Source organism: Solanum verrucosum, unplaced genomic scaffold (genome assembly GCF_900185275.1).
Source record: "Solanum verrucosum unplaced genomic scaffold, falcon-dt-bn FXZP01000252.1, whole genome shotgun sequence".
Taxonomy (NCBI): domain Eukaryota; kingdom Viridiplantae; phylum Streptophyta; class Magnoliopsida; order Solanales; family Solanaceae; genus Solanum; species Solanum verrucosum.
Genome location: NW_026019988.1, coordinates 1351781 through 1371705, shown reverse-complemented (window position 1 = coordinate 1371705; position 19925 = coordinate 1351781). Strand labels below are relative to the sequence as shown.

Below are 19925 nucleotides of genomic sequence, written 5' to 3'. Positions count from 1 at the left end.
GCACTCACAAATCTGGGACACTTAAAAAGTGAATTTCCAAGCCATTATAATCCTTTTTAGCTAATGCTTGAATAGAATCTTGGAGTAAACTTGTCAACAATTCATAGCTTGTTACACAAATGACATACAAATCTTGGGTCACTTTGTCTTTTGCTTCTGCTTTAGCTTTTTGTACGAAGGCATGATTGTCGTTAGCATTTTGTAACGATTGACTAAGAGAAGCCTGCGTTATTTCATCAGGGACATATGGATGAGTAGGTAAAATTTGTTTGAAAGTGCTTAAGCAAAATTGAAGATCTTGTACTTGTTTACATATACTTTCTATTAGTGCTTCGTCTGCACGAAGGTCACACAAAGAGGTTTGAAAGTTGAAAATATTTGAAACAAGTACTAAAAGAAAAAAGTATGGAGTAAAAAAAGAGGCCATTTTAATTTTTTGAATAATTGTTGCTTTGATATTTGAAGTGAATGAAAGTGAATATATATATAGAGAGAGAAAAGGGATGCAATCTACATGTTGGATCATATTTATGTCAAGTAAAATAAATTAATATCTAGTAAATACTAACTTCACTTACTAAATTTTTCTTTGACTAAGAGCCGGTTTGGATTGATTTAAAAAAATAGTTTTTAAGTCAAAAATAAAAAGTCAAACTTAAATGACTTTTAAATCAAAAAATAAAAAGTAGGGGAGACCTACTTTTGTTTTTTTTTGACTTATTTTAAGTCATTTTTGACCTTGTCAAATACTTCCTCACTTATTTTAGGTTATTTTTTATATTTGTTAAACACTTTCAGAAGTTAAAAATTGAATTAAAAGTAGGTTTGACCAACTTTTAAGCCAATTTAAACACCCTCTAAATTTGTTAATTATAATGCTTTGACTCAATTTGTCAAAACATTATAATAACAAATTTATTTCAAGATTTCTTTCCAAACATATTTTTATCTTAGGCATATTCCCTCAATTCTATTTTATTTAGCTTTTATAAAAAAAAATTATTTGTACATTTCAGCAAATCAAAAGAAGTTTTTTTTTCCCCTAATATTACTCTTATCACTAAATAACACTACGAAGTAATAGTAGTCAAACCTAGAGTTGAACTAAGTAAAATGAAACGGAGAGAGTATAATCTAACATATAGAATGCACAGTCTTTGCATAAAATACATCTACACAAGTATGCTGTTTTTGCCGCACATACAAGGTTGCCAAAGATGTTAATTTAGAACATGTTCACCAACAAGGGTTGTGGTGGGAAAGATAGGATCCTACAACCCTTAATCAAAGGTCTCGACCTTGAGTCCTAAGTATGGAAAAACTCATGTTAGGGCACGTTTCCTCCCTTAAATGGACCTTACACAACATGTTCTGATTTTCATGTTTTGTGTCATATTAACACTCATATCTAATAATGAGTACATAGATTACATAGACAACTCAGTTAATGTGTCTGAATGAACTTTTTGACAAGTTTAGGAGATTTTCTACACCTTCAACCTATATTAATTGTTTACTTTCATGTTTTTGTGCTTGTAATTGATAGGCCATATCAATTTGATGTATCCTTTTACTTTGGTTTCAAAGTTAATTAGAACATCAAGTAAAATTATTTATTTAAATGATACATAAATATTCATATGAAACTCGCACCAACAATGGTTCACACTCCATTGATACAAACTATTGAAATCAAGATAACATCTCATATTATGTAGTATGAAAAAGACTTGAAACAACAAATATTGAGTGATGTGCCATTTTCACTAGACAAAACTTTTCACATAATCTTTTGAAGAGTCTTTTCGAAGAGTCCTTCACAAGAAGCTGCAAATTAAAGGACAAAGGTAAACCATCAGAAAGGAGTGCAACCAGTAGAGAAGTCGAAATTTTGCTAAGGTGTTAAGGATTTAATATGTATCTATAAAATGTAACTTTTAACTTATATATGCAGGTATTATACAAAGGGTGTTCAACTAACAACCCTTATGTCTATGTAGAAAATTACTAATCAATATACCTAACTAATGAGATTCTTAGGTTCAGTAGATACATCAAGTGTTGAATGGAAGCTGAGGTCTACCTTCATAGTTCTATAATACTGAGTTAGTATTATATCTTGATTTTTCAAGTAACAGTTACACGATGAAAAGAAACAGAGGAATTGTTACCTTCTGAATGTGTTGGCCTGTCTCTCGACCTCAAATGGAGGCACACCATATAAAAACTCATAGCAAATGATTCCTAGGGTCCAATTATCAAATGCTAAATGCTGAATTTCGCACATTGTATGTCTCTTGCTTCTTGATTGTACAGACCATCAATGTCTGCAATCTTCAAGTGACCTTGCATTTCATGTGATGATCTGATTAATATTTGAGGAGAACAAGCAATAGGATGTGACATACTATGGCAGCTTGTTTCTCAAGAAGGCGATCAGCCTTCCTGAGCTATACAACTCACTGTTAGGAAAACACGGATAGACACAAAAATATATATGGTCAAAATAATGGAAATAAAATGGGAAAATAATGACACCAAGAATTTTACGTGGAAACCCTTCTAAATAAGGGAAAAACCACGGGCTAAGAGGAGCAACTAATATCACTATAGTAAGGAATTTTACACCGTGTAGCCGCGAATACAATACTCGAAGTGACTACTACACACTCAAAAGGAATAACACTCTTTTGATTTCCACCTTACTAAAATATCGCTCACACTCTATTTTTCTTCACAGACTATTTTTCTTGTATAGTCTATGGAAACCTCACATCTCTCTATATTTTTCTTTCTCTGTGAATTGGTGTATCAAATGAGGAGCTGAAGAGCTCCTTTTATAGATGCAATTGCATTGCACTATTCAAAAATCATGCCACCGAAAATTTGCATTGCTGCAAACTTTGTTGACAAAAGAAAAAGGTTTGCAGCTATTGTTGACAAACAAATTCAGCTGCGTTTTCTTTACAACAATTGCAGCCGCAATTGTTGACCCAAAAGCTCATGGGATGGACCCCACAAATCTCCCCCTCCAGTCCCATGTACTAGAAGGAGGTATCTTCATCTTCTCAGAGAGAGCTCATGCCAACAAGTTCTTTGCATAACTCGAACTTGTCCCTTGTTACCACTTTGGTCAGCATATCTGCAGGATTCTCATTTGTAGAGATCTTTTCAACCTGCATAAATTCGTCTTCTATCTTTTCTCGAATCCAGTGATATCTCACGTCTATGTGTTTCGTCCTTGCATGGTACATAGAGTTCTTGCTCAAGTCTATTGCACTTTGACTGTCACAATAGACAACATACTCATTTTGATGCAAGCCAAGCTCTTGAAGAAATTGCTTAAGCCATATCATTTCCTTGCCAGCTTCGGTAGCCGCAATATACTCAGCTTCAGTTGTAGATAGTGCAACACACTTCTGCAACTTCGACTGCCATGATATAGCTCCCCCTGAAAAAGTAAACAAATATCCAGTAGTGGATTTTCTGTTATCAAGGTCACCTGCCATATCAGCATCTGTATAGCCCTTCAAGATTGGATCTGATGCTCCAAAACACAAGCATTCATCTGAGCTTCCTTTAAGATACCTGAGTATCCACTTCACAGCTTCCCAATGCTCTTTTCCTGGATTGTTGAGAAATCTACTGACAACACCAACTGCGTGAGCATTATCAGGTCTAGTGCATACCATTACATACATTAGACTTCCGACGACGGAGGAATATGGAACTTTGGCCCTGTTCTCTCTTTCCTCCCTAGTTGTAGGACACATCTTCTTGCTCAACTTCATATGACCAACAAGAGGTGTACTAACAGACTTAACATTCTTCGTATTGAAGCGCTCTAGTACACGTTCAATGTACTTTTTCTGTGACAAAAAAATCTTCCTTTCATCTCTGAGACGAGTAATTCTCATGCCCAAAATTTGTTTGGCATGACCCAAGTCTTTCATAGCAAAAGACTTACGCAACTCTTTCTTCAACTCGTCAATCTTGGAAGTATTCTTGCCCACAATCAACATATCATCCACATACAACAAGAGGATGATAAAATCATTGTCTGAAAATTTTTGTACAAATAAACAATGATCTGAAGAAGTCTTCTTATAGCCTTGCTCCCCCATAACAGATTCAAATTTCTTGTACCACTGTCTAGGAGCTTGCTTTAGGCCATAAAGACTCTTTTTGAGTTTGCACACAAAAAATTTTTTACCTTCTACTTTGAAGCCCTCAAGTTGTTCCATATAAATTTCTTCTTCTAGGTCACCGTGAAGGAAAGTCGTCTTCACATCCATCTGCTCAATCTCTAAATTAAGACTAGTAACCAAACCCAGAACTGTACGAATCGAGGACATTTTCACAATATGAGAAAATATTTCGTCAAAGTCAATACCCTTTCTTTGACCAAATCCCTTGACAACCAATCTAGCTTTGTACCTTGGCTTCAAGTTGTGTTCTTCAACTTTAACTTTGAACACCCACTTATTCTTCAAAGCTCTCATGCCCTTGGGCAATTTTACTAACTCATAAGTGTAGTTCTCATGCAGAGACTTCATCTCATCTTGCATGGCTTCAATTCATTGATCCTTGTGCTCATATTCTATGGCCTTCTTATAACATTAAGGTTCTCCCCCATCAGTGAGTAATACATACTCATTGGGTGAATAACGAGAGGAAGGAACCCGCTGCCTTGTGGACCTCATGAGCAGAATATTTGATTCATCCACAACTTCATGAGCAGGAGGATCATCAATAACAATATCATTGTTATTATCAACATCAACATGTTGATTCGATACATGATTATGGGAGTCACCGTGATCATCAAACCCAACAACATCATGCATACTTGTGTGAGCAACTTCTTCTAGATGAACTATACCATCAAAACTTGAAGATTCTAGCTTCTCCGCTTTGTTAATATCTTCAATTGTTTGATTCTCCATGAAAATAATATCACGGCTTCTCACAAGTTTCTTCTCAATTGGATCATATAGCCTGTAACCAAATTCATCAAGGCCATATCCAACAAAGATGCACTGCCTTGTCTTGGCATCTAATTTTGATCTCTCATCTTTTGGCACATGTACGAAAGCTTTGCAACCAAATACTCTCAAATGGTCATAGGAAACATCATTTCCATACCAACTATTTGGTACATCACTTTGCAAAGCAACAACAGGAGATAGATTAATAACATGTGCAACGGTCAATAAAGCCTCACCCCAAAATGAGTTCGACAACTTTGCTTTGGAAAGCAAATATCTAACTCTTTCCATCAAGGTTTTGTTCATCCTCTCAGCCAAACCATTAAGCTGATGAGTCTTAGGAGGAGTCTTCTGGTGTCTAATACCTTGATGCTTGCAGTATTCGTCAAATGGTCCACAATATTCACCACCATTATCAGTACGAATACATTTCAGTTACTTTCCAGTTTCTCTTTCAACTAAAGCCTGAAACTGCTTAAAGACACCTAACACTTGGTCTTTAGTCTTCAAGACATAGACCCAAAGTTTTCTCGAGCAGTCGTTAATAAAAGTGACAAAGTAGAGTGCACCACCCAATGTCTTTGTCTTCATTGGACCACATAAATCAGAGTGAACCAATTCAAGCAACTCTGTCTTTCTTGAAGGAGGGTAAGACTTAAAGGAAACTCTATTTTGTTTACCAACCAAGCAGTGCTCATACTTTTCTAATTTAGCACTTTTGAAATTTGACAATAATTTCTTCTTAGCTAGAACATTAAGTCCTTTCTCGTTGATGTGGCTAAGCCTCTTGTGCCATAACGTTGAAGAGCTATCGCTTTCAACCACATTCACCATATCAACACAAGCAAAGGCCGTAGTCCAGTATAGACCACGACATTTGTTACCACGAGCCACAACCAAGGAACCCTTAATGAGTTTCCATTTTCCATCACCGTTGGTAGTACTAACATATCCTTCATCATCCAAAACACCAACAGAAATCAGGTGTAGACGAGCATCAGGAGCATGTTTCACATTGTTCAAAACTAGTTTAGTTCCAACACTAATTTTCAAACAAATTGTACCAATATCAACCACCCTAGAAACAGTCTCATTACCTATACTCAAGGTTCCAAAATCACCAGGAGTATAGGAAGAGAAAAAATCCTTCTTTGATGTCACGTGAGATACGGCACCAGTTCCACAACCCAGCTTGACTCATCACAAGCAATATTTATCATATCTGCATCAAGGACGGTAACAAGATCTTCGGTGGTGACGGTGGCTAGGCAATTTTCATTGCCATTTTCTTTAGTTTCCTCTTTGTTTTCGTTTTCCCTCTTCAACTTCCTGCAGAACTTCTTTGTGTGCCCTTTCATGCCACAATGATAACACTCAATATCCTTAAGTTTGCCTATGGATTTGCTCCTATTTTGTTCTCTGTTCTGAGAACCACGAGTTTTGTTTCTCCCCCTGGAGCTAGTTATCAGGACATCCGACGAAGAAGAACCTTGAGATTTTCTTCTCATCTCTTCGTTCAAGACACTACTCTTGGTAGAATCCATTGAGATCACACCATCCGGAGCAGAATTTGACAATGAAGTTCTAAATGTTTTCCAAGAGTCTGGTAGGGAACCAAGTAGAAGCAAGCCTTGAATTTCTTCATCAAATTTAATGCCCATAGCACATAATTGGTTCATGATCCCCTGAAAATTATTCAGATAGTCTATCATCGGAGAACCATCATGATACTTTAAACTCAGCATCTGCTTTATTAAGAACATTTTGTTGTTGCCAGTCTTCCGAGCATACAAACTTTCAAGATGCTCCCATAGGGTTTGAGCATGTGTCTCCCTAGAAATATGGTTTAACACATTAACGTCAACCCATTGCCTAATGAATCCACAAACCTGTCTGTGTAACAGATTCCACTCTTCATCTGTTTTATTATCAGGCTTTACAATGGTAAAGACTGGTTGATAAAAATTCTTGACATAAAGCAGATCTTCCATTTTCCCCTTCCAAATGGCATAATTAACACCATTCAAAGTGACCATTCTACTTGTGTTGGCTTCCATCGTTTTCCCCCCAAAAAATAGTTATTGCAAAATAAAGTAAATCTTTTCTGATGTGGAAGTTCAGACTGTGCTGCAATCACAGAACATACTCAGATAAAACCTTGGCTCTGATACCAGTTTGTTAGGAAAACACGGATAAACACAAAAATATATATGGTCAAAATAATGGAAATAAAATGGGAAAATAATGACACCAATAATTTTACGTGGAAACCCTTCTAAATAAGGGAAAAACCACAGTCTAAGAGGAGCAACTAATATCACTATAGTAAGGAATTTTACACCGTGTAGCCACGAATACAATACTCAAAGTGACTACTACACACTCAAAAGGAATAACACTCTTTTGATTTCCACCTTACTAAAATATCGCTCACACTCTAGTTTTCTTCACAGACTATTTTTCTTGTATAGTCTATGAAAACCTCACAACTCTCTATATTTTTCTTTCTCTGTGAATTGGTGTATCAAATGAGGAGCCGAAGAGCTTCTTTTATAGATGCAATTGCATTGCACTATTCAAAAATCATGCCACCGAAAATTTGCATTGCTGCAAACTTTGTTGACAAAAGAAAAAGATTTGCAGCTATTGTTGACAAACAAATTCAGCTGCGTTTTCTTTACAACAATTGCAGCCGCAATTGTTGACCCAAAAACTCATGGGATGGATCCCACACTCACCGCCATGAACATACTCCACAATTATATAGTCTCAATATATTCGGATGACGAAGACTCATTTGAATCTCCATTTCCCTCCTAAAATGAGGAAAACTATACAAGTTTTGTCGGAAGTGTAAATGTATATGAAGATATGACATTCGTCTCCTATTGTGGATCATGTTAATTTTGTACATATTCCTAAGATTTTTAATAGAAAAGAGTAAAAAATGCTTTCAAACTATGTGAAAATTGAATAAAAATGTATTTCTTTAATAATTTAGTTCGATCTAAAATTATTCCTATTGTTTAAGCAAATTGAAATTTCATAAGAAACATGATATGCATTCATTTGAATTTTTTTTATAAATTATTGCAAATGTTAGGCTTGAAAGATATTTAAAATAGGAAAAATGACCTAATTACACAAATATTCCTACCATAAATATTAATTCATTATATAGTTTGAAATAATTACATATTGTTTCACTAATTAATAATTTTATATCAGATTTCAAGTTAGATACATCAATCTTTTAATTTTCAAGTCAGATACAATATCAATGATACTAGATACATGTAAGTATATATACTAATTAATGATACTAGATACATGTAAGTATATAGACTAATTATTACTATTTCTTAAAATACAAATACATAGGATGAGAGGTGAGCCGTGAGCAAGAGAGGAGGGATGAAGCGAAATAGAAGATAGACAAAGAGTCGGTGTATCTCATATACATGCGAATTATATTAGATATATGTATCTAGGATACTTAATATATTTGAGAGAGACGAGTGAGAGAGTTGGTGTATCCCGAATACATGTGAATCACACTTAGATACCATATATATATAATGTATCTAGTGAAGTAAATATGATACGAAAAATATTTCAAAAACTAAAGTGATTGATATTTGTGCAGTTTCTCTTTAAAATATGGAAAAATTACTTAAATACAGAACACTTCTTTACATATTCTCAATATTTCCCTACTCTTTTACTAAAATACAAAAATCCCTTATTTTCCCCCAATTCAACTTAACCGGATACTTTATTAGTTTAAGTATCCGCCCGCTATTAATTAAAGTATCTGTGCTGCTATATTATGCATCCGCCCGTTAGTTAAGTATCAGTGCTGCTAACAACTTAATAATTTAAGTATCCGCCCGTTATTAATTAAAGTATCAGCGCTGTTATATTAAGTATCCACACTGCTATATTATGTATCCGAAAAACACTAAAAAAAGGGATTTTTGGTAATTAATGAAAGAGTAGGAAAAAGAAGTAATTTCTTTCTTATATTATGTCATTTGCCTAATTTTTACTTAAAATATGGACAATATTTAAGTGGTAACCAAACATTTGCCTAAAGCATCCAGCTAAAATCGGATCCTAAAACGGGTCGGTTCAAGCGGCCCTATAAATTTAATTTGGATATCCGCACTGAAAATTCTTCAGATTCGAAAAGGGTTGTCGGCGGGGAGATTTTCCGGCAAACCCTTGACGGACGATTGATATATGTAAAGGTGGTGTCGGATAGTTCGGGTATTCACTTTGACCCGTTTATGGAACACTGGAGTATCAGTTAGCAGAGCAGTGGAGCTGATTGTTGAGTGTTTTGGTCATATTTTGATTTCCCCCAACGAGGTAAATTCTAGATTTTTGCTTTGAATATACATATGTAGTGCTGAATTTGAGGAATTTTGTGCTTCGTAGGGTAGGAATTGTTGTGTTTCTGGTGTCAGCGTATGTAAATTACTTTTATATGATTTAGTTTATGAACAAAAACACACAAATAAATGCAACTACAACAACAACAACATACCTGGTTAGAATGTACACAGACCTTAAACCTACCACATGGAGGTAGAGAGGTTGTTTCCAGAGGACCCTTGAAAAAAAAAACACAACTATGTGCACAAAGAGAAAAAGAAAGGAGGAACAAAATTAGATTTTTGAGCTTATTCAAGCTCTGATTCGGGTATTTAATTTGACCCATTTATGGAACAGTGAAGGAGTCTTTTACTGTGATTGATTGGAGTATCAGTTAGCAGAGGAGCTGATTGTTAGAGTATTTTGGTAGTCGCAATTTGATTTAAGCCGATGAGTTTAATGCTAGATTTTTGCTTTGAGTATATGTAATGCTGAATTAAGGAATTTTTGTGCTTCATAGGGTAGGAATTGTTGTCTCTACCTACATGAGATAGGGGTAAGGTCTACTACGTACACTCTACGTCTCTACCCTTCCCAGACCAAATCCCTACGACACCATTTTTGGAGGATCTGACACGGGAGCAGCAACATTTTAGGAGAGTTTGAGAAACATGGGTCCGAGGGCTTTGGTATAGTGTTAAGAGCACAATGCGTGATGTATGGGGTATGAGCACATCACGAGTGTAAGTTCATCACTCTCCTCAGATATTTCTCAGTTATTCAAGAGAAAAGATGAAGAAAAGTGATAGTGGAAATAAAGTGGAGTGAATTAAAAAGAATATAGATTTTCAGGTTTATTATGTATTCATTCTTTTTAGTTTCTTGCATAAGTAAAAGACCCCACTTTGGAATGAGCTATATGATTATTGGTTAAAAGTTTCAAAGATTGATGTTGAGAATTCAGTTCTCACACATCTAATGCAGTGGTAAATGTTTCGTTTTTCTCACTGCAGTTCCCAAAAGCTAATGCAAAAAATTGACATTAGTTTACCACAAGAAGAGCAGCCGGTAGAGATGGTAGACAGACGGGAAGAGCATCCGGCAGAGACGGCAGCCAGACGGGAAAAGCAGCCGGCAGGGATGGCAAACAGACAAGGGCAAGGGGAACCAAAACCGGTGGATATCCCAGAGATAACCCCTCACTTCTTCAAGATTATCCTGTCTCCCCATGCCTCTAAATTAGTAAGTTCTGCAAGTGGCTTTATGATGAGACATTTTCATCTTATATCATTCTTTTCTGTTTCTACTTGTATGGCTTATGTTCTTTCATTTTGTATCTTCCTTTTCTGTTTCTACTTGTATGGCTTCTGTGCTATTCATTTGTGCTGTAGTAGTACTTTCTCTTCGTTAAGTTTGTGAAGATTTATAAGTTTTAAAATTCCGTTTTTGGTTTGTAAAAAATAGTTTCTTGTCATAAATAAGAGCATTTGTCTAAAACAATGTTGTTGATAATGGGGAAGGTGGTGGAGATTGAATACATTTGGTCCTAGTCAACAACAATATACCCAGTGTTATTCCACAAGTGGGTGTGTGGAGATGCTAATAATGAGTGTAATTTGGTGATTTCATTTAATTTCCAATATTTCATTTTTGAGAACTTAAAATTGAACTCACACATTGATTAACAAGCTTACTACTAAAGTATGTCTGCGTTTCTGGTCATGTGGTTTTCTGTAATGAAATAATACCAAAGTTGGGGAGTGAAAAATGTAATTTCAATTGGCGTAAGAGGGAGATGTACTAGGGAGCTTTCTTTGATTATGAGCTTGTTATGACAACCAGAGGGGTAAGATCAATCCCAGGTCTTGTTTCAAATGGTAAAGCTAAATAATTAGCCTACTTTTGATGTTAGAGCAACTCCTCTCAAACTCATAGTTTGACATGTAGCTTAAAAGTTCATCTTCATGCAGGATCTCGTGTAGAAACTGACAATATGTGTGGTTTACATAGTTGAAGGAGTTTAGGGTGTGTAGTTAAGGATTTTGCAAGAGGAATGATATCAAACTTCCTAAACTCCAAACTCATGGCTGATGCTGCAGTAGTTAAAAGAAAGTCATGTGATGTACTTATAGGTCACCATGCCTTTCATGTAGGTTCTTTATACATGCATGAGTGGATTCTCGACGTTCCTAACATTTTAGCATAATAACTTTGTCTTCATAGGATGTATGTACTTTAATGTGTGAAACTAATTGGGGCTAACAGGAGAAGTTTTGAGGATGTAGAAAGCTTGAGGATCAGAAGGTATTTGGCAAACCTTAATTTCAATATATTTTAGCGTCGGCCAAGCTCCCTGTTTTTGAGCCAACAAGAATGAATAATATGAATACTTTGAACTGGAGAAATTAGGAAGGCTTCTGCTCTTGTTAGCAGTTGATTTCATAAAAGCTCTTATCAACTTTACCAGGGAACGTATATGGATAAAAAGGAGGCGTATTAACAATGAACAAGCCTTTTTTGGTATTCACTTTTATCTCTTTTGATTGACCAAAGAAGGTTTGTTTTGTCAGGTCTGATTGACCAAATTTTTCCAGAAGAAAAGGAATGAGAAGTCAATATAAATATTTATGTTCACACGAATAGTCGTCCAATAGGAATATTTATTCTCATCCATATAGATAAAGCTCATTGAAGGCGAGCCTTGGACCAATAGTAAAGTTGTCTCCATGTCACCTATAGTTCATAGGATCACGTCGTGAAATCAATCGTTGATGTTTGTGCCTGGGATCAAGCCATGGAATCAATCATTCATGCTTGTGTTTGGGTAGAATACCTACATCACACCCACTACAGCCCTTTCTTGGACCCTGAATGAATGTGAATGCTTCGTGCCCCGGGTTGCCTTTTTATGCATATAGAACTCGGGTCGTTTGGTAGGGTGTATTAGAGAATCTAATAAATGTATTGTTCATGGTATTATTTAATTCTTTGTTTGATAGGAATTTTAGCCTATGCATAACTAATACATAGCAAATCTGGTATTAACTATACATGGGCTAGATTAATACATATATAAGCAGGGTAAAGATAAAACTGCCCTTAAAACACCAAACCAACAAGGGATAGGAAATAGTTCCAGCATTACTGATACATCCTATTCAGTACTATTCTTATACACCTACCAAATGACCCCTCATTGTAGTTGAATCAACACCGGTGAGGAAACTCAAGTGTTTGTTTAAGCTAGCTTTACGAGTTTGGATATTTCTAATAAACACTTATCACTCACCAATATATGTGATAAGAAGCCACTACCAAGATTAACAGCCTACAACGGAAAAGAAATACCCAGCTTTAGGAATGAAAAATGGAAGCTTCAGTTCTGCAAATTTGACTGATAAATGCTAGACCCTAACTTACTAGTCACCTTTAGTATTTGTTGTTAGTCTTTATTAGGGGTTTTCCTACTTAGTATCTTGCTTCCTGTTTCTCTTTCTCCTTTTCTAGTAACAATATGCGATTGCACCCCCGGGGTTCTCGTCCAGTGGTAAGAACGCAATGTATGATATGTGTGTTAGACGCACGTCACACGGTCACGGGGTCACGGTTTCTTACCCTTCCACTGACAAAAGTATGGTATTTGAGTGGAGAAGGCTAGAGGTGCTGACTCATTATCTATTGAGTTTCACTGGCTTTCAGGATTTATGAAAAGAAATGCTGTGTGATTGGAAACTTGTCTACACCAGCTTGTCTGAAGCTTTTCCTTTCTTTCTATTTGTTTTTTACGTTTCTTCCCTTATATTTTATATTTTGTTCATATCTTACCAATTTCGGTATTTTACAGCACATCCCTAATGAATTTGTAACTGAGCATGGCGCTAATCTGGGGGATATTGTGTTGCTTGAGGTCCCAAATGGTGTGGTATGGAAAATAAAATTGCTAAACTCTAGTGGCATGGTATGGTTAAATGAAGGCTGGAACAAATTCAAGGAGTACTATTCAATTGCTTGTGGTTACTTTTTACTCTTCAGATACAAAGGAAATTCCCAGTTCTCTGTGTTTATATTTGATTTAAGTGCTTCTGAGATTGAATATCCTCCTGGCCCAAATGAAGATATGACACCAGAGAATCGATCTGTTCTGTGCGCGCCACCAGAGGAAAACAGGATAAACTTACCCCCACCTGGTGAGCCACCAAAGGAGAACAGGGTAAACTTAACCCCACCCGATGATCCACCAGAGGAAGATGTGATATACTTACCCCCACCTGGTATTTACACCATGGAGGAGTTATCATTGTCATCCATGCCATCACGGCCAAAGGTATAGATATATTTAAGGCTAGTTTTTCTCTTACTTTCAGAGCTGCACAATGTATTTTACGATTTAAGTTATGTACCCTGGGAATGTAAATATCTTTTTTATACAATCAATGAATTCAGCACCAAGTTAGTGACCAGTTTTACTAGATTACTAAGTATTATGTATTAAAGAGATTAACTTGCAATTATCTTATTTCTTCCATTGAGTTGAGGGTCTATTGGAAGCAACTTCTCTACCTTCTTCTTAAGGTAGGGGTAAGTTCTGTATATATTCTACCCTTTCTAAACCCCTGCTTGTGAGATTAGACTGGATTTCTTCTTGTTGTAGTACTTGTGATTATCTTATACTTAACCTGATTATGTAAATATCTTTTACTTCTAAATATCTTTTACTTCTGTAAATGCTTGAACTTGAAAGCTCTTATTTTTATACTCTTTATATCATGTTCTTTTGGCAAAAAAAGAAGTGTATATCTTCCTGGTATTTGCTTGTGTTTTATGTTCTTTTAAATTTAAGTTACTCTTGAGTGACTTATTTGTTGTTTTGATCATCAAGATTAGTCATGTTGTGATTAGTTTTTATTGGTTCTTTGGTTTGTCATATTCAAATAATATGTATGGTATAATTTATAAGAACTATTGTTTGTTTACAAAAACATTCTCTTATTATATAAGAGGGAGTTTATGATTGGACAATATAATATATAATATATAATATAATAAATCATTTTTTCTACTATATAATATATATTTATTTTTCTACTATAAGGGAGTTTATATAATATATAATAATATAATATAATAAATCATTTACAAATGACTTAAAATATTTCATATTTAAAGGATATATAATAAAATAGGTTCACTCTCAAAATTCTATCCGGGTCACATATATTGGGACAGAAAAAATAACATATATCATTTTAAAATTACCAAAAAAGTATTATAAATAATAATAATTAACAACTTAAAATATCTTAAAGACATTTTAAAAGGATTAATTTTGTAATTGTAATTTCTACTATATAATAAAAGGGAGTTTATATAATATATATTCTACTATTATATAATCATAATAAAACCCCTTTTATTATATAGTAGAAATAAATATAATATATATATATATATAATATAATATATAATAATATAATATAATAAATCATTTACAAATGACTTAAAATATTTAATATTTAAAAGATATATAATAAAATAGGTTGACTCTCAAAATTCTATCCGGGTCACATATATTGGGACAGAAAAAATAACATATATCATTTCAAAATTACCAAAAAAGTATTATAAATAATAATAATTAACAACTTAAAATATCTGAAAGACATTTTAAAAGGGTTAATTTTGTAAGTTTATCCATATCACATAAATTAGGACAAAGTGACCAGCAATGTAAGTTATTTGAAAGTTACATAAAAATATTATAAATCACAATAATAAATAACTTAGAACGTTTTTTTTAAATGCAAATTTGGATGACTCTTCAAATTTCATTTGTGTCACATAAATTGAGACAACAAAAATAACATATATTGCGCCCATTTTAATTTATTTGTCTAATTTTTTTTTTTATATTTAAAAATTGCGTAAAAATACTATAAATCATGATAATTGACAACATAAAATATTTCAAAAATAAATACATATAAAAAAATTCGATTAATTCTTGAAATTAATCTATCGTTAAAAATTATGTATAAAATACAATAAATTGTGATTTTGACCACTTAAAATATTTATTAAAAAAACAGAAAAAATAAATTGACTGATTCTTAAAATTAATCTATCAATGTCACATAAAATGAGACAAAAGTAGTAATATGTATTGTTTAATGTGAAATTATTGAAAAATACGTAAAATGTATTATAAATGTTAACAATTAACAACATTTGATTGAATCTTGAAATTTTATCAATGCTACATACATTGAGACAAGTGGAGTAATATATATTAAGTATTTAAAAATTATGTACAACCATATTGCTTTCTGTAGGCTTCGAATTATCGTGGTCATTTTTTAGGCTGATACAAGTTTTGTACTTTTTTTTTAATATTATAAATCGCAATAATTAATAATTTAAAATATTTTAAAAAATATATTAAAAATTTAGTTGGTTTCGGGAATTTTATTTATACTATATAAAATGGGACAAAGGAAGCAACATATATCATTTACAAATAACTTAAAAAGCATTAAAAATTAGAATAATTACCAATTTAAAATATTTAAAAGCTATATAATAAAACAGGTTCACTCTCAGAATTCTTTCAGGCTCACATATATTAGGACAGAAAAAATAACACATATCATTTTAAAATTACCAAAAAAGTATTATAAATAATAATAATTAACAACTTAAAATATCTGAAAGACATTTTAAAAGGGTTAATTTTGTATTTTTATCCATATCACATAAATTAGGACAAAGTAACCAGTAATGTTGGTTATTTGAAAGTTACATCAAAATATTATAAATCACAATAATTGCGTAAAAATACTATAAATCATGATAATTGACAACATAAAATATTTCAAAAATTTTGTATGTGGATAGTCTTATTGTGCCTTGAATAGCGTCAAATAAAGTACAAGTTTGTGATAAAAAAACCTATTCCTTTTGTGGATAGTCTTATTGTGCCTTGTATGTGGATATTTTATGTTGTCAATTATCATGATTTATAGTATTTTTACGCAATTTGTAAATATAAAAAAAAAATTAAGACAAATAAATTAAAATGGATGCAATATATGCTATTTTTGTTGTCTCAATTTATGTGACACAAATGAAATTTGAAGAGTCATCCAAATTTGCACTTTTTTTAATTTTTTTTTAAAAGTTATTAATTATTGTGATTTATAATATTTTGATGTAACTTTCAAATAACTTCCTAATTTATGTGATATGGATAAAATTACAAAATTAACCCTTTTAAAATGTCTTCCAGATATTTGAAGTTGTTAATTATTATTATTTTTAATACTTTTTTGATAGTTTTAAAATGATATACGTTATTTTTTCTGTCTCAATATATGTGACCCGGATAGAATTTTGAGAGTCAACCTATTTTATGGTAGAATTTTAAATATTAAATATTTTAAGTCATTTGTAAATGATTTAGTATATTATATTATTATATATTATATTATATTATATATATATATTATATTTATTTTCTACTATATAATAAAAGGAAGTTTATGTATATATTATATTATATTATATATTATATAAACTCCCTTAGAAAATAAATATATATTATATATATTATATAGTAGAAAAAATGATTTATTATATTATATTATTATATTATGTATTATATAGGGAGTTTATGATGGGACATTCAAATGTCCCATCATAAACTCCCTCTTATATATAAGTAGAATATGTCAATTACCATAAATTAGGACTTATAATTTGAATTTATTTTTTTCCAAAAAAATAAATAATTAAATTGTATAATTGTATTTGACTTCATTATAGTATAGTGAATAAAAAAACAAAGGTGTCTAAACTCACAGCCCACGTGTCTTCATTTGATTGGTCAAGTCCAATTCAAACAGGTGATATTAGTCGCCCAATTTGAATTACAGAGTTAACGACTTTCTTCAAGATGATGAAAAATTCTTGATAAGAGACGAGCAATGACGACGACACTCTTGTCTTCATTTCGATCGTTTAAATTGACAACAAACCTCTTCTTCTGTTTCAATTACGGTGGCGAAGAGACAAGCAATGACGACGAATTCATCAGGGTTGGAGAATAATCAAACAGGAAAATGGAACGCTCAGAAACGATCGACATTTTCTAATATCTTGAATCATACAGTTGTCTCTGCTCGTAACTCGATTTCTCATTCCTCCAAACTTGTGAGTCTTTCTCTGTTTTTGGTCTCTGTTTATTGTGTGCAGTGTACTTTGTTGTTTACTGTCGGAGTACTGGGTTTTATGTATTTTTTTTTAATTACTGGTTTGATGATTCACTTTTTTGTAAGTTGGTTAAGGGGTTTCTTGCATAAATTTGGGTATGCAAGGAAAATGTATGTGGGTTTTGTGATTTTTTTTATGAGGCTTTTGTTTCATATCACAGGTAGAGGGATTTAAGGATTTGAGGGATTTTTTTTTTGTTTTTTAGTCGAGATTGTGATATTTGAAACTTGAATTCTTTGTTTATTGTGATATGAAACAAAGGTTATGATATGAAAAACACAAATCAATTTTATGAAACCTTGTTACGATACAAAACTATGTATGTTCATGTACATTCTGATCCATAAACAAACACAACATTAATCTAAGAATCCATAATTTGATTAAAAATGAAAGCAACTATAGGTCTTGAAAGAAGAACGATACATCATCTTCAAGCAGTTGGTCAAGTTTTGGTGGAGGGTAAATCATTGTCCTGTTTAGCAGTCAATAAATCATTTATGTGCGGATACACAACTTTTTCACCAAGCTTATTTAGTGCCCATATTAACATCTACAAAAGGCTTGGAAGCTTTGGATCTGTTTAAATCAAAGATTAATCATAAGAAAATAGCATTTCATACCATGATCTTCTACACATAAATATTCCTAATTGTATGTGTTCTTAAATGATTTCATTGTCTACTCGTCGTGTTGATTCAGCTTTACCATTTCATGTCTAGTTTCATTGTTCCACTTGTTATTTTTTATGTCTATTTCGCTATTCCTCATCTCGAGTCCTACTAGGTTGAATGTCGTTGAATCTGCATTCTTTGTTTTCACTATCTCTAAGCATCAACTTTCATTCAATTTTGTTACTCTTAATGTTGTCTTCTTTCCAAAAATAAGAATAGAATCTCAAAGCTAATTAGTAATGAAGTTGTTTTGCCTATTGTTTGTTAATATGACAACTTGTTTTCTCCATCTGTGAATCCCGTAATTGTTTACTGTCCAACATTGCCCTATTTGAATCGAGATTATCCCTCATTTTAGAATGAAGTTTGGTAAAAAATTATTTACCTATCGTCTTTTACTGTATTGGTGTAGTTATTACACCATGGAGTCCAATTCCTATTTCATAATTGTACCCTGTCAGCATTCTTAATAATGGGATGTTGATATCATGGTTTTGTATCATCATGATTGACTAGATGAGTTGAAAGCTAGAGTAAGATAAATATGGTCAAAAGGTTCCAAAGAGATCACATTAGAGCTTTGAGTTCTTCATACTGTGAACTATCACATTTTAAGATTGATAAAAATGTTGAATAAACCACTTGGTTACTAAAAGTCCCTGGAGATAAGCCACCCAGCCTCACTCTATCCTGATGTACTTTCCTTCTTTTTCATTTTCTCAGCCCTTGAGTAGGATCTTAGAAGCTAAAAAAACTTCTCTTCTTTGTTCAACAAGCACAAATGTGCAAAGGAAAAGCTGGACGACAAAAGAATGTCATTTTCTCTGAAGATAGAGGTCGATATATAAAGCCAATGTTTCCAAAGGTTATTGTTCCTTTCCCTTTATTATTACATTAGTCTCATTAGGTTATTGATTTCCCTTGAAGAATTAATCAAATCAATGGTTACGTTAAACAACAAATGATTTATTATTTAGCAAACTAGTGTTTAATTATCTCTTCTAACAAGGATGTACCTAGACAGGGTCTAGTGAAGAGATTGGCAGTTGATGCAACTCTAAGAGCTGCTGGCCATATCAGAAGTTACAAAGAGCAAAACATGTCCAAAAAACTCAGAAGGTTTATGTAGAGAAAACTGACATGAGAGCCAAAAGAATGGCACGCAAAGCAGGAACTCTGGTAAAGTTATTTTTTTTTTCTTGATTACCTCCTTGTAGTCTTCATCTGTTCTTTTGAAGCTATGTTCTTGTTAAGGTACAAATATGTCAATGTTCCTTATAATTTCTTTTTGATAAAGGACGAATAAAATAAACATTTCTTTATACTCATTATTCCTCAATACACAGAACTAAGTCTTTCAACTCATATCATGAAAAGGAAGCAAGAGATTGGCATGATGGAACATATACTAACTTCTCACTTTATATTGTTCACTGAAACTTGAAGATCTTGATAACTTCCATCATAATGTGGATAGAAGCTTCTATTCAAGTTGGCTTCTTAAATTTGCCTATGTTATCCTAATTGATATATGAAGGTTACTATTTGATATGAAATTTGTGGTAGATGAGAAATTGTACATTGAGAATCATGGTTATGACTTTGATATTGTTCATTCAAA

At 32.9% G+C, this 19925-nt stretch overlaps 1 protein-coding gene across 2 annotated transcripts; it reads left to right on the top strand.

Moving 5' to 3' along the window:
* Positions 1–9057: 9057 nt before the first annotated feature.
* LOC125818531 (B3 domain-containing protein At3g18960-like) lies at positions 9058–13892 on the top strand. 2 transcript variants are annotated; one of them, XM_049498014.1, is made up of 3 exons: positions 9058–9359; positions 10379–10607; positions 13210–13892. In XM_049498014.1, the coding sequence occupies exons 2-3, from the start codon at positions 10392–10394 to the stop codon at positions 13693–13695; spliced, it is 702 nt and encodes a 233-aa protein (XP_049353971.1). In that variant the 5' UTR covers positions 9058–9359; positions 10379–10391; the 3' UTR covers positions 13696–13892. The 2 variants fall into 2 exon arrangements, with proteins under 2 accessions (XP_049353971.1, XP_049353970.1); XM_049498013.1 differs by lacking the exon at positions 9058–9359 and having other exon boundaries at positions 10341–10607.
* The last annotated feature ends 6033 nt before the right edge of the window (positions 13893–19925 follow it).